The sequence below is a fragment of the Lepisosteus oculatus genome, chromosome 4, assembly GCF_040954835.1.
Source record: "Lepisosteus oculatus isolate fLepOcu1 chromosome 4, fLepOcu1.hap2, whole genome shotgun sequence".
Lineage (NCBI taxonomy): Eukaryota > Metazoa > Chordata > Actinopteri > Semionotiformes > Lepisosteidae > Lepisosteus > Lepisosteus oculatus.
In genome coordinates, this window is record NC_090699.1 from 45,691,067 (window position 1) to 45,704,336 (window position 13,270).

At 39.2% G+C, this 13,270-nt stretch overlaps 1 protein-coding gene across 7 annotated transcripts; it reads right to left on the bottom strand.

The window, feature by feature from the left end:
- Positions 1-3,029: 3,029 nt before the first annotated feature.
- dydc2 (DPY30 domain containing 2) lies at positions 3,030-9,763 on the bottom strand. Of its 7 annotated transcripts, XR_001478444.2 has the most exons (8): positions 9,661-9,763; positions 9,233-9,393; positions 7,048-7,170; positions 5,916-6,029; positions 4,705-4,872; positions 4,414-4,554; positions 4,002-4,072; positions 3,030-3,175 (listed from the first exon to the last, which is right to left on the bottom strand). XR_001478444.2 is itself a non-coding variant. In XM_015347674.2 (7 exons), exons 2-7 carry the CDS (start codon positions 9,377-9,379, stop codon positions 3,149-3,151), a joined length of 720 nt encoding a protein of 239 aa, XP_015203160.1. In that variant the 5' UTR covers positions 9,380-9,393; positions 9,661-9,763; the 3' UTR covers positions 3,030-3,148. The 7 variants fall into 7 exon arrangements, 5 of the variants coding, with proteins under 5 accessions (XP_015203160.1, XP_015203157.1, XP_015203159.1 ...); XR_001478445.2 differs by lacking the exon at positions 4,414-4,554 and having other exon boundaries at positions 9,661-9,762; XM_015347674.2 differs by lacking the exon at positions 4,002-4,072.
- Positions 9,764-13,270: the final 3,507 nt, after the last annotated feature.

Genomic DNA, 13,270 nt, shown 5'->3' on the forward strand with positions numbered 1-13,270 from the left:
GCAGCATCCACCTGGATCATGGAACATCAGCCATAGTGCGCCAGTACACTCACCACACACCAGCAGTTATCAGTGTTAGTGGGGAGGAGAACAGAGTGAGGAAGCCAATTCATAGATGGTGATTATTAGGAGGCCATGATTGGTAAAGACCAGTGGGAAATTTGGCCAGGACGCAGAAAATCATAGGGACTGAGCTACCCTCCATTGATCGGATACATCTTGACCGCTGCCACAACAGGGTTCGAGCTATACTTTGGGACGCAATTCACCCTGGCCATGATCTGTTTTCACCCCTGGGTTCTGGTAGGAGGTATCAGAACACTGACCAATAGATTCAAAAATAGTTTCTTGCCCCAAGCAGTCCGCATCATAAACAGCTCAAATTAGCACCTGCGCTTTAAAGTACTGCATTATGATGTCCTGTTGGCTGTATTCTAACGTCTGCTTGTCATTTGTGCCTATTTTTTTTCTCTAATGTTACCTGGTACAGCTGAATGAGTAAACATTTCAATACACTTGTTGTATATGGCAAATAAAGAAATCTTGAATCTTGAGGTCTCCTATCCAGGTACTGACCAGGCTCACACCTGCTGAGCTTCAGTGGGTTGCCAGTTGTGAGCTGCAGGATGATATGGCTGCTGATAGACCAAAAGGACCGCTGGACTAAGGTCTATAACTACCTCACACTCCTCCTGAGCACACACAATAATATGGCCACTTATAGCCACACGGGTGGATCATTATGTGCAAGTTGTCATTCAAGGGTATACCAAGAAAACAGTCCTTTTTGCGCTGCTGTGTACTGCTGTACAAGAAAGTCTTTGGAACAATGCACAGAAAGTGTAGGTATTGCTTGGTAAATAGTAAAATTTTTATTTAGCAAACTAAACTATACTTTAGGCCAGGGTTTACTTCTAAAGAACTTCTTGTGCTGCAGTACTCAGATAGAGGGGGAAGCTGGAGGGAGTACTTTTCCTGTTAAACTATTGGAATGCCTACTTTTATTAACAAAAATCTCACATTATGCATGTAGAAAAACGTACCACTGTATGTATAAAAAAGTATGTACAAAAATGCAATGTACAAAAAACCCTATTCAAACTATGGTTAACAGGAGAGTATTGGGAGTGTCCTCAAGTGTGGTATTATAGTGTGATTATGCAGCAGCTTGTTGTCTGACCAGAAGGCATTACAGGGGGTGATCAAGTCAGCCTTGTCCATTATTGGAGTACAGCTCCCCTTTACTGCGGACATTTTCACAACTCAAGTACAGTAGATAGCTGCGTCAGCATGAATAGGCTGCAAAGGAACAAGTAAAGGATAATATGCTGAAGAAGAGAAGAAAAGAATACAACGTTTCGGCTGTGGAGCCAGACACCCATAGAAGGCTCCACAGCCGAAACGTTGTATTTCTTTTCTCCACAGCTGAAATCTACCCCTACCATTGACTCGTTGCTGCTGCTGTTCTGTGTTTATGTTTATGGTGATTCCTTGTTGTCTTTGTAATGGAGCTTACATGCAAATAAGCATTTCATTGCACGTGTGCATATGACAAATAGACTGAACAGTCTTCAACTGAACAAGAGAAACAATTATTCAATGTAGATATGAGTATTAACTGTCTTTAGACAGTACAACAGTTTATTCTAAAACTATAAGCATCACTGGCAGAATGTGCACAGATTTTAAAATATATGGATTTTATACATAGATATACAGTATGCATAGACATACATACATCTATAATAAAGATTTGACAGATATATGTATTTAATGTAAAATAAGTGATTCACTAATTGATTCATTTTGGTAATGCTGGAAAGTATGTACAGAGTGGGTACAATTAGAAAGCTGGCTATCCTCCACTCCACTCAATTTTAGTACCAAGTATGGAGGATTGGAAATCTTATTTACTGTATTAATTTAAGAACTATAAAAAGTTGGGCAGTGGAAAGATATAGAACAATACAATTTAAAAGTATATGGGGAGATATAAAACAAACTTTGGATGAAATTTGAATGTACGGATTAGTAAGGGGTAGAGGAAGTCAATAATTGTATTGTGGTTATTGTTGTGATTATTTTACTATGTAGTAAGTTGTTATTTTTATAATGTATGTTTCTGTGTATTTTCTGATATTTATATTTGCAAATGTTTTTTCTCAAATATTTAAAATGATAAGAAACAATGTTTACAGTTTTGATACCGGAGGTGCTGACCATGTCTTTTGCAAGGCATTAACATGTTTACATATTGTGTGGAGACCAATAATTGTGGTCTGCAGGACCATTCTTTGTACAGACCTGGTAGCTAAGACCCTGATGTTTTCTGTGGGATCACTAATGAATACCCCACACATGGCCTAATGTTGTTATACAGTATCTAGCAATTGCCCGGGAGATGGTTGGATTATGATACACAATTAATTTTCCTTCTGTTGACTGCTGTGGCCTAGGACTATCTAACATAAAGCCCCTGCCCTTACCAGATACTTGGGCAGATAACTTGGCTTAGACAGCTAGTCTATTCCAGAGAATCTTGACATTTAGAGGTTACAGTCCTTTGGTAACCATCTGCTATAATAGCACACTGGTGCAAGTCCTAGGCCATGGCTTGTAAGGTTCAGAACAAACAGATAAGTAAGTGTACTTTGTAATTATGGGAGTGAATTTCCTACATGTACTGTATGTGTGTACTTATATACACACATAAACATATTACTTTAAACAATGTATTACAATCTTTAATGTACTACCTGTGTTGCCCTGAACAGTAGTGAAGAAGAAATAATCAAACACAAGGTTTTTCCAACCATGACAGCTACAAGCATGATTCCACTGATTTTCTTGAGGTAACCCTGAAAGAACATTGCCATCTCACTTTTTTAAATGACAGCAAATCAAAAGTATAGCTTGGAAAAGAACATACCTAAAATAAAACTTGATTCGCAATTTTTAATCTTTTAAATTACTGCAGATATTTTCACAAACAAGCATAATGTGACACAAAGAAATATAGGAAAAGTGGGTCATTATTTGCTGTACATGTATGTTTAATCTTTTGTGGTATCATGGAGATCTAAAGATTACTAAATATGAAGACAATGAAGATATTGGAGATTGCATCAATACGGCAATGCTTTATTCTTTATTTTTGTCCATCTTCAACTTCCTCCTAAAAGATAAAAAAAATAAATGTAATAGTTTTACAGCACAATTTCTTATGGTCTTGAGAAGCAGGAGAGGTCTTTGGCTGGACAAAACTATCTGATGGAAAGTGTCAACTTGGAACTATAAAAAAACACAGATGTTATAGAACAAGGGTGGGGAGTACCAGTGCTAGAGGACTGAAATCCCAATATTTCTACAAGACTTCTTAGTCACCAGGTTAGACTTTAAAAAGAGCTGATTTAATTTCTTATCCATACAATTAGCTTGGCTAGGTTTAATTTAGTAATATAGAACCAAGTTAGAACACAAAACAGAGAACATGTGATCTTTGAGGACTGGAACTGCTCATTTGTGCTACAAAGCTATTGTAACATAAACATTTACTTTTAAATGCCGCATATAGAAAATGTGAAAATGCAACAAAACCACTGTCCTTGTAGCTCAGAGCCTACAGTTTCGGGGGCTCAGAACACTCTTCCACTGCCAGAAGCTTAAAGGATTTAAATTTAGAAGGGATTAACCTCAGCCTATCTTCTATATAGAGGGGGATCAACTGTATATCTGTTCAGAAGTGACTACTTCACAGTAACAGAGTAATAACGTGTCCTTAAATTCAATGGGAAAATACTCTCTAACCATCCAGCCTTAAGAACCTCCCCCATAAAAAGCTGCAAGTTAATCCAGGCAACAATTATATTTTGAGTCATGGCAGACACAAAGTTGAGCTTCAGCACAATGTTGTTTTACTTATAGATTTTAAGTGGTCGCATTTTACCAGTTGAGTCAGCTGGTTTAGTCAGTTTATGTCCTCTGTTCTTACAGTGCCTTACTTTTCAAGTTTCTATTCTCTGCTGGTTCTGCCTCAGTGGGCTGCATGGGACTGGGTTTGCTGCATCTAATGCTGGAAATAACAAGCTGAGTCTCACCTGCAGTTCCTTGCGTTTTAATTGACAGCAGTGAGAAAAGAGATGGCATCATGCAAAGCACTGGGGCACCAGACCCAGATTAATGCAGTACAAGAAACAGATCAGCAGGTAGGACAAAATGGGTGCTATGCAAAGATCATCTACGGAAATAACTGAATGGTCCACTTTTAGATAAGTCAAGCCAGTACTACCAAGCGCCATTGGATCAGATTTTTGCACAAGCCCAGAAATTGCCAAGCCCAAGCAGTTATTTCTAGAGCACTATTCAGTGGTGTAGCATTGCTGTCACCTCCTTTTCACCCAAATCCTCAGAAACCTTGTTTTGTGCTGTTTCGGCAGGGTCGTTCAGATCAGAGGAGGGAGATTCCTCCGTTTCCAAAGGCTGGCTCTCAGACTCTGCTGCAGATGCAGCTTCAACAGGTTGAGTAGGTTCAGCAGAATCAGATTTATTTCCTGCCTGATAAATAGTTGACATGTTGATTAAACAAAGTAGATTAAAAAAACATTTAGAGATCTTTAGCATTCCAGAGTAATGCTCATACTCTGAGTCGGGATCACACATAAAGACAAGCATCTTGTTAAAGCATTATAGATTTTGAACTGTTACCTTTTCTTCAGTGTGGTCCTCAGAGGTCACTTCTCCAGGTGTTCCCTGTGCCATTTCGGAGTGCCCCTCTGCCTCAGAGGAGTTCTCTGTTTTGACAGCCTCACTCTCTGGCTCTACTGGCTCTGCCTGAATGGACTGAGTGGAATCCACTGTGGCACTTTCAGACACCTGAGAGTATAAATCCCAAACTGAGTTACACAGCTGTTCTGCTTGTACTTACGGAACGGTATGAAAACGGCTAGCTGATCTTGAAGCTATCTGCTCTAATTTAAATGCGAGCAGGAAACGGACAATGGTAGCCATTGCATTATGTGAAGCATTGAGGGAGCAAATCCAGAAGAGTGTTGTTTATAAAACAAATGATAGATAACTGAGCAGGGAGGAGAGAATGGGGGTACCGTGGCTGCGATTATCCATGAACAGAAAGGGAAAAGGAAAACTAGAGTTTTTAGTTTTTAGATTTTTTATTATTTAATGTCCTGATGAGGTATTAAATAATTGATTAAAACAAGTACTGAATTCTCCAGATCTGCACCTGCAGATCATCCTCTTCCAATGACACTAGTAAACACTTACTTGGTAAATAAATATCACCAGTGCTTTATATGAACCACATGTTTTTCTTAAAAAATATCTTCTGAGTTACAGCTTTGCTTAAAGTCTGTGTTTTTTCATAACTGCACGTTTTCCATTTAAGGTGTGCAAAAATATGAAAGCTAATAAAAAAGGTTGATCAAATACTGAAGCAAGATGTTTAATGATGCTTTTAGGGACCGAAAGATATATAAATGTTATGAACGTATATTTCCTATGAATTATCTGATATAAAGAGTAACTGATATAAGAAGATTATTTTTAGGTATTTTAAAAGATTTTTTTAAAAAAATCTCTTAGCTCGTAATTCTTGAACACCCTGTGCACATACTGTATCTATAAGATTAAAAACCCTGTAAGTCAGCATTAAAATACCACTTGTTTGTACTGAATGCTAGAGATGAGTATTTATCTTGCTATTATCTACCACAGGCTTGTGTGACACATAGTGCATCAGCATGCCATTATCTTTAACATCATAAAGATGTCTTTATCTTTTGCAGGTAGCCAAGCACATAAATAAATGGGCTACAAAAAGAAACAAGAATGGTTGCTACTGAGTAGGGTGTGCAGGCGTTCAGTGGAAGAAGACACACTATAAAGAATGCAGTACATACCCCTTGTTCAGCAATGCTCTCATCTCTTTCCTCCACAGACGGAAGATTAGGAGCTCCATATTTATCTGAGAGTGATGCTAATGTCTTATCTGGGGGTAAGACAGGTTCAGCGTCCTAAAAAAAGGAGCACTGTTAATTTAAAAACAGTAATTTAACACTTTATTTTTAAAAAGGGTAAATCAATTGATTCACTGGCATCCTTCCTCCTGGTTCTGAGATGGAGACACACAGAACATAAATGGGACATGTGAAAGTTTTATTCCATGCTGAAAAGAGAAGAATGGTAACAAGGTTTCGGCCATGAAACCTTCGGATGTGGACGTTGTGTTGCCTTTCTTCTCTTTTCAGCATAGAATAAACCTTTTACTTGTTCCTTTGCAGTATAAGCATGCTACCTACTTGAACATAAATGGGTGCCATTATTTACAGGATAATTCCTGCCTCAAAGTGACAATAAAGATTATTTGGTTTAAGAATGGACAGTTTTTGCCTCCCTCATTTGGCTCATTTGCTGAATGAACTTCAATTGCATATGTTTTATTCAGTCCTAAATTAAAATGTAAACAAAAGCTTTTCCCAGAAAACAAAACACTTTCCTGTCACAAGGACACTTTTATTTGCATTTCAGTGATACAAAGTTCTAATTCTGAACCTTGGATTATTTTGTGACGCACACAGAAAGACCCTTCAGATAAAACAAACATCTGTCTTCCTTTAAGTCACAACTTTCACAGACAAAGGGAATAAGCACTTTAACTGCTACCAAATTCAGATTTGCTTTAAACAACATGGGGAAAGTACCAATACTGAAATTTCAAACCTTTTTCAGAAACAGGACAATTTCAATTGCAGCTTTGCTAAGAATTTGTTGATTTAAAACAATGTAGATGACAGGTAACAAGCAATGAGGAGCTTCTTTTTTGCAAATTAACAGCTATTGTAAGGCTACACAGCTACTTTTCCATCAGTCATTATGAAACAAACTAAAAAATCGACTGAAGTACTTTGAAAATCAAAGACTGCATGATAAGATCAATGCTAATGTTGCACATTGTGCAACGAGTGAACACGAGGAGAGGTGATTATCTTTTCCGTCTAGCAAACGGAAGAGCCTGCCTTTCAGTACACCTACCTTCACTAACTCTCGCTCCGCTTGGCGGATCTTGTCCTCCTCCTCTTTCATCCTCTCCAGGAGTGCGGCCTCAGCCCTGGCCCGCTGCAACTCCTGCTCCAGCTGCAGCTGCTGTATTTTCCTCTGCCAAACACAAGCCGTTATCAAGAGGGTGCCTTTATTTCCCTACAAGCCCTTGTCAGATTTTACCATGGGTCTTCCAGTACATGTAGAGACCTACTGCCTGACCATCCGCAGGACGCACAGGGCCAGGGTGTGCTTAGGTTTACTCCATTTTGTGTTGGGTATTGTACTGCAGTTCTATCTTCACTGTGTCAAGGCTGCTTGTTTACAACTGCAGAGCTTCGTGAAAGTTCATGATAAACAATATCACGCAGGGTAAAAGTTCCAGAGTTTCTTAGTGAGAAATGTGAGAATGCTGTTTTTGCGCACAAACAGTTCCTGGGAAGAGGACGCCTCTTCACTCTTGTTAAACTCTTTTGTATATTTCTGTGGAGCAGAGAAGGGCAAATCCAGCCCTGGGGTTTCCACAACATTATGGTTTTAATTCCATCTGTGATCTTAATTATTTAATTGAACTAATGTTTTAAATTACATTTTTTTCTTCTTTAAGCAGTGGCTAATTAAAAAGTACTTGCATAATTCTGGCCCTGAAGGAATGAAATTACTAATTCCTGCTGTAAAGCCCCTAGCATCGAAACACCCTAGTTCCTGTGCATCATTCTGAACCAAATATTTTTTTGAATGCCTGTAAATATGGCATTTAAATAAATTACTTCACATATTGATAGTTAACAAAATGTCAATGTTTCCGTGTTAATAGGGAAAGTAGTATTACGTTTTTATCAGTCATTTTGCTTGCCAGTATAATTTTAATTTGACAGCTGTCCGAGTGCTCATTTTCATGAAGGCAGGACAGTTTTCTGAGACTTGACCAGGCCACTATTAGTACAGAACATCGGAGTGAACCAGATACGACTTCTTAACCGGCGACTTCTGCAGAATATCACATACTAATAGCCTAACAGGCTCAAACTGTATGGCTTCCTCCGGAAGGTTACTCATTTATCATAATAGCATGTTATTAAGAAATAACAAACACGAACAATTAATTTTAATAACACCTGGGGAGAGATCCGCGAAACACCGTCAGGAAAGCAACAGGAGTCTGGACTGTGATGACGCCATTAGCCTCAGCCAGCTGATGTCAAACGTTTTAATAGGTTGCAACATTTTGTATATGTCGTTTTTTTACGTTTAGAATTTAAAATGACAAAGAACAACGACATGCATACATTATTCTGACATCCCCATCGAACGAAGCTATACAAACTAATTATTGATGGGATATCACATTTAACAGTGAGATGTTTTGTCAGCCACAGCGCAGTGCACTTCGATCGCCCCCTACTGGAAACTGAGTGAACGCCACCTAAACTGCAGAACTTGGTAACCGATTTTCATGGCGAAAAAATACTAACTCAAAGTGGCAATCATCATTATTAGCCTACTCTGTTTCCGATATGGGCTTGATCATATAAATAATATAATAATAAATAATCATATAAATGCGGCCTAGCTGGGGAGCAGTATAGTACTTTTAAATCTACCCCACCGGGTACCTGACTGCCGCAGAACTGAAAGAACAGGAAGCGGCTGACTGAGATAACTAGTTTCTGCGCTGAAATTTAAAATAAAGTATCTGAAGGTTTTATGAAAGGTGACCCAAAACACCTTCTACACATCAGGTAGCTCATGTTTTGCATGTAGTTTAGTTAACTGGAACAAGTAATAGGTTTATTCCATGCTGAAAAAAAGAAGAAAGAAAACACAACGTTTCGGCCGTGGAGCCTTCAGGTGTTTAGTTAATTGAACAGGTACAGTGCACAAGCTTTTAAGATTAACTAAAAGCTACTTTACATCTTTAGTCAGAATATAGGAATATAAACACATATCACGAAAAAGCATAAGAAAAATGTAAAATAGATATTACAGGTGATAAAACAAAAAGGGAATATTTAATAAATATATCAAATATTGTATGAGTCACACTAGACGACTGTTATCAAGATCAATGACATCATATTATTAGTTATTAAAAGAGTCATATCAGTCATGGCCAGATCGAACAGTACTCTGCTGTAAAAAATAAAACAGACACAAGCAGGTCATGGCAAGACCGTACCATTTCCTGGTAGTCCAGGTTCTCCTTGTATTTATAGATCCAGTGAGCGAGGTACTCGATGGGGTCCATGGGTCGGAGCTCCGCCACCTCGGCCAGCCCCTCCACCAGGCACTTCCCCACGGACCTCTTCAGGTACTCCGTGTCCATCGCGCAGACCCGGGCTGCTGAGGAGAGTCACAAGCTGTCGGAGCGGCACGGAGCTTGAGAATCCGAGCTTCAGTAACAACTACAATCGCCAGTTTAATAAAACGATCAAGAGGTTAACGGCATTAAACCGTCGACCCGACCCATACAGGCAGATAAAATCATAATGTTCTCAAATTTCACTTTTACGACAGCAATAATAAAACAATACAGTGTACTTAAGCATTGTTCATATTTTTAAAAGCTTTTCTGTTATACTTTATAAATTCACAAAAATACTTAACCCCAGTTGTTGCTGTTTTTGTACACCAACAAGCAATCAGCGTCCGGAACTTTATTTAATCTCCATAGAAACAGTGCTACATCGTTTCATGCCCTCCGAAAACATCACCTACAAAGTGTGTTCCACACGCATGTCTCGTTTTACTCTTGATTAAAACGCCACACTTTGATTCTGGTTTATACATTAACTCACTCTTTTCATTTAAAAGGACTGTATTTTCCCCACACTTTAAAGATTCATGACATAATTATGATTATGAACATAACGTTGTTGTAATGAAGTGTCATATATTAATGTAAATTAACGTTAATAACGTGGAACATTTGTGCTGTGGTTGGAATATAATCCCATTTGCTGTTAATAACAACGTTAATTCGTACTAATACAAAATTCATTTTAGTAATCGATTCAGAATAAATAAGACTGATGACTGTGTTCTGTATTGAATAATTTATCTAGTATCCCAATCGTTCTCTAATCTCAAATCAAGTGTAAACACTATAGTAAACTGTAAACTAAATGGGAGAAAATCTAAAGTGAGTTGCAATGACATAGCATTTCATTACATTTACAATAAAAAGACGCCATGCATTTTAATACAATATACAATACACAACCCCCCTTCAAAATTCACTAAACCCAGTATACTGCTAACTTTTTATTGGCAAATGCAATGTTAGGTGCAGGTAAACACGAGGAGACCCAGGGGTGGATAAAAGTAACGAATCAACTCGCTTAGCACTACTACTCTAATCTGTTTTTAGTGTTATCTTAGCTGGTGGGAACACACTTTGTATAACATGGAAAACAAACAAAAACAGAACTAAACAGAGCAAAACAATATTAGTCCTGCAAGTTAGGCTCACATTCATACTTTTGGAATCTCCGTTTTTGTAAGGATTTTGGGCTAAGGGTCAGGATTATTCCTGAAGATTATACTGTACCTTTCAGTGCAGATGCCTTGAGCTACTGATAAAAAAATGAAAGCATGCCTTAATATTTAGGGTTTACAATACAGCTGTATGCTATCGGGTCAGTGTTAGAATCTGAAAGTGTGGGCAAGAGTTGGCTCCACCATATATTGATACAAAGGTCGGGCACATAGCAGCTGAGCCTGCAGCGGCCACAGTGTCCTTCTGTTTGTGATGTCTGGCCATGTCCAGCCAAGTCAAACTGGACTGGTCTGGACACACTACTTTGAACACAAACAGATCGATTCCTCCCCTGTACTCATACGGCATCACCACATTCCATTATTATATTACCTGAGGCTTTTATCCAAAGCAATTTACATTCAGACCCATTTATATAGCTGGACGTTTTACTGAAGCAGTCTCGAGTGAAGTGCCTTGCTTAAGGAAACAATAGCACAAGTTGAAAACCAAATACTAATACATTATATTGAACATAATATGTGTGTCTGTGTTGTCTGTGTTGTCTGAGACTCGGAGACCGCTTCAGAGAACACGTCAGGGCTGTGAAGATTAAAGATCTCTCCAAGCCCATTGTTTCTCATTTCACCTCTGACGGCCACGACCACACTAATCTCTCCGTCTGTGTTCTCAAAGACGGTTTTCCGAACTCATACATCAGAAAGACCACCGAAACTAAAATTATTCTGCAGTTAGGATCACACATTCTCCCTTCCCTTAACGACAGATTACTGTTCTTTTAAATTTTCTCCATTCATTGGAAGTTTCATTTCACACCTCTCTGCACCCATTCTGACTTCACACCTCTTGATTGGCCTCTCTTTCTGTCCCCTGCTCCCGCCTCTCACTCCTCCTCCCTCCCAGCCTTTGTTCTCCCGCTACTTTACCTTTGCCTACTGCCCTGTCTCTCTCACACCTGAAGAAGGCTCCACGGCCGAAACGTTGTGTTCTCTTTCTTCTTTTTTTTCAGCATGGAATAAACCTATTACTTGTTCCTTTGCAGCCTACGCATGCTGACGCAGCTACCCACCTGAACTATAATATGTGTGTACTGATAATGAGAAAATAAGACATTTTCTTTCATGTTAAGTTTGAAATATTTTTTAGGAAATAACACTCAATGTTACAAATGTAACTGGCTTAACCTGCTTAAACTTGCATCCTGGAATATATGTATGAGATTGCAACTTTCCGAATGTTTCCTAATTTTGAAAAAAAAAAAGCGTGAGTTTCAACTGTCTTGGGCCATTTAGGTAGATAGTTACTTTATTGATCCCGTGAGGGAAATTGCAGTGCAACAGCAGCTTAGCACAGACAACACAGACACAGTGTAATGAATGATACAATAATAGTAATATAAAACATACAATACAATCAGTAGAAGAGTTACTCGCAGTCCAGAACACACAAAGAACAGAACAAACCAGAACAGAAAGTCATATTGCACAATATGACTATAAATAAATTATAAATGTATTGCACAGGTCCCTGGCATATATTGCACAAAAACAGTTTTAAAATGAGAAAAGAAAAAGAACAGATGTATCAGTTTACTGCTCAGTCCAGAAACAGGTCACTGTCAATGTTGCCTCTGCCCAGACGCAAGGTGGATGCGTTGTACAGTCTTATGGCAGAAGGCAAGAATGACCCCCTGTAGCGCTCCCTGTCGCAGCATGGATGGATCAGTCTACTGCTGAACGTGCTCTTTATTTCTACAAGCCTGTCATAGGATGGGAGACGTTGTCCATGATGGCCTCTAGTTTGGACACCATTCTCCTCTCAGCCACTACCTCCAGGGGGTCCAGGCCAGACAGAGCTTGCTCTCCTGATGAGCTTATTCAGCCTGTTAGAATCCACTGCTCTAATCCCAGAGCCCCAGCATACCACCGCGTAGAAAATAGCGCTTGCACCACCGACTGATAGAACAGATGTAGCATTTTACTACACACATTGAAGGATCTGAGCCACCTCAAGAAGTAAAGTCGGCTCTGACCCTTCTTGTAAATGGCCTCGATGTTCTTAGACCATTCCAGTCTATCGTCGATGTGCACTCCCAGGTACTTGTACGAGTCCACCATCTCCATGCCACTCCCATGGATGTAGACAGGAGTAGGTTGGACCCTCTTCCTCCTGAAGTCTATCACCAACTCCTTAGTCTTTGCTACATTCAATTGGAGGTGGTTCTCCCCACACCACTCCACAAAGCTGCTCACCAGTCCTCTGTACTCTTCCTCCTGCCCACCCTTGATACATCCCACAATTGCAGAGTCATCTGAGAACTTCTGCAGGTGGCATGACTTTGAGTTGTATTTAAAGTCCGAGGTATAGAGGGTGAAGAGGAACGGAGAAAGAACCGTCCCCTGAGGAGCCCCTGTGTTACTTATTACCTGTTCAGACACACAGTTCTGAAGTCTCACAGACTGTGGTCTGCCTGTCAGGTAGTCAGTAAATGTCAGTAAATTTAAATGTGAAGCCAAAGACAACAAGCTAATTACAGGAACTTTGATGAGTTGGAGAGATCTAAAATGATATACTGGAATATGAACATGAAAGTTTATCAGAAATAGAAATTTGAGTGTCACAATGCATAAACTAAAAACTGGATACAAATTGATGTATTGTAAGTGCTCCTGAATTATCTGTCCTGACACCTAGTGGTATTTAGCTGCTTAAACACTT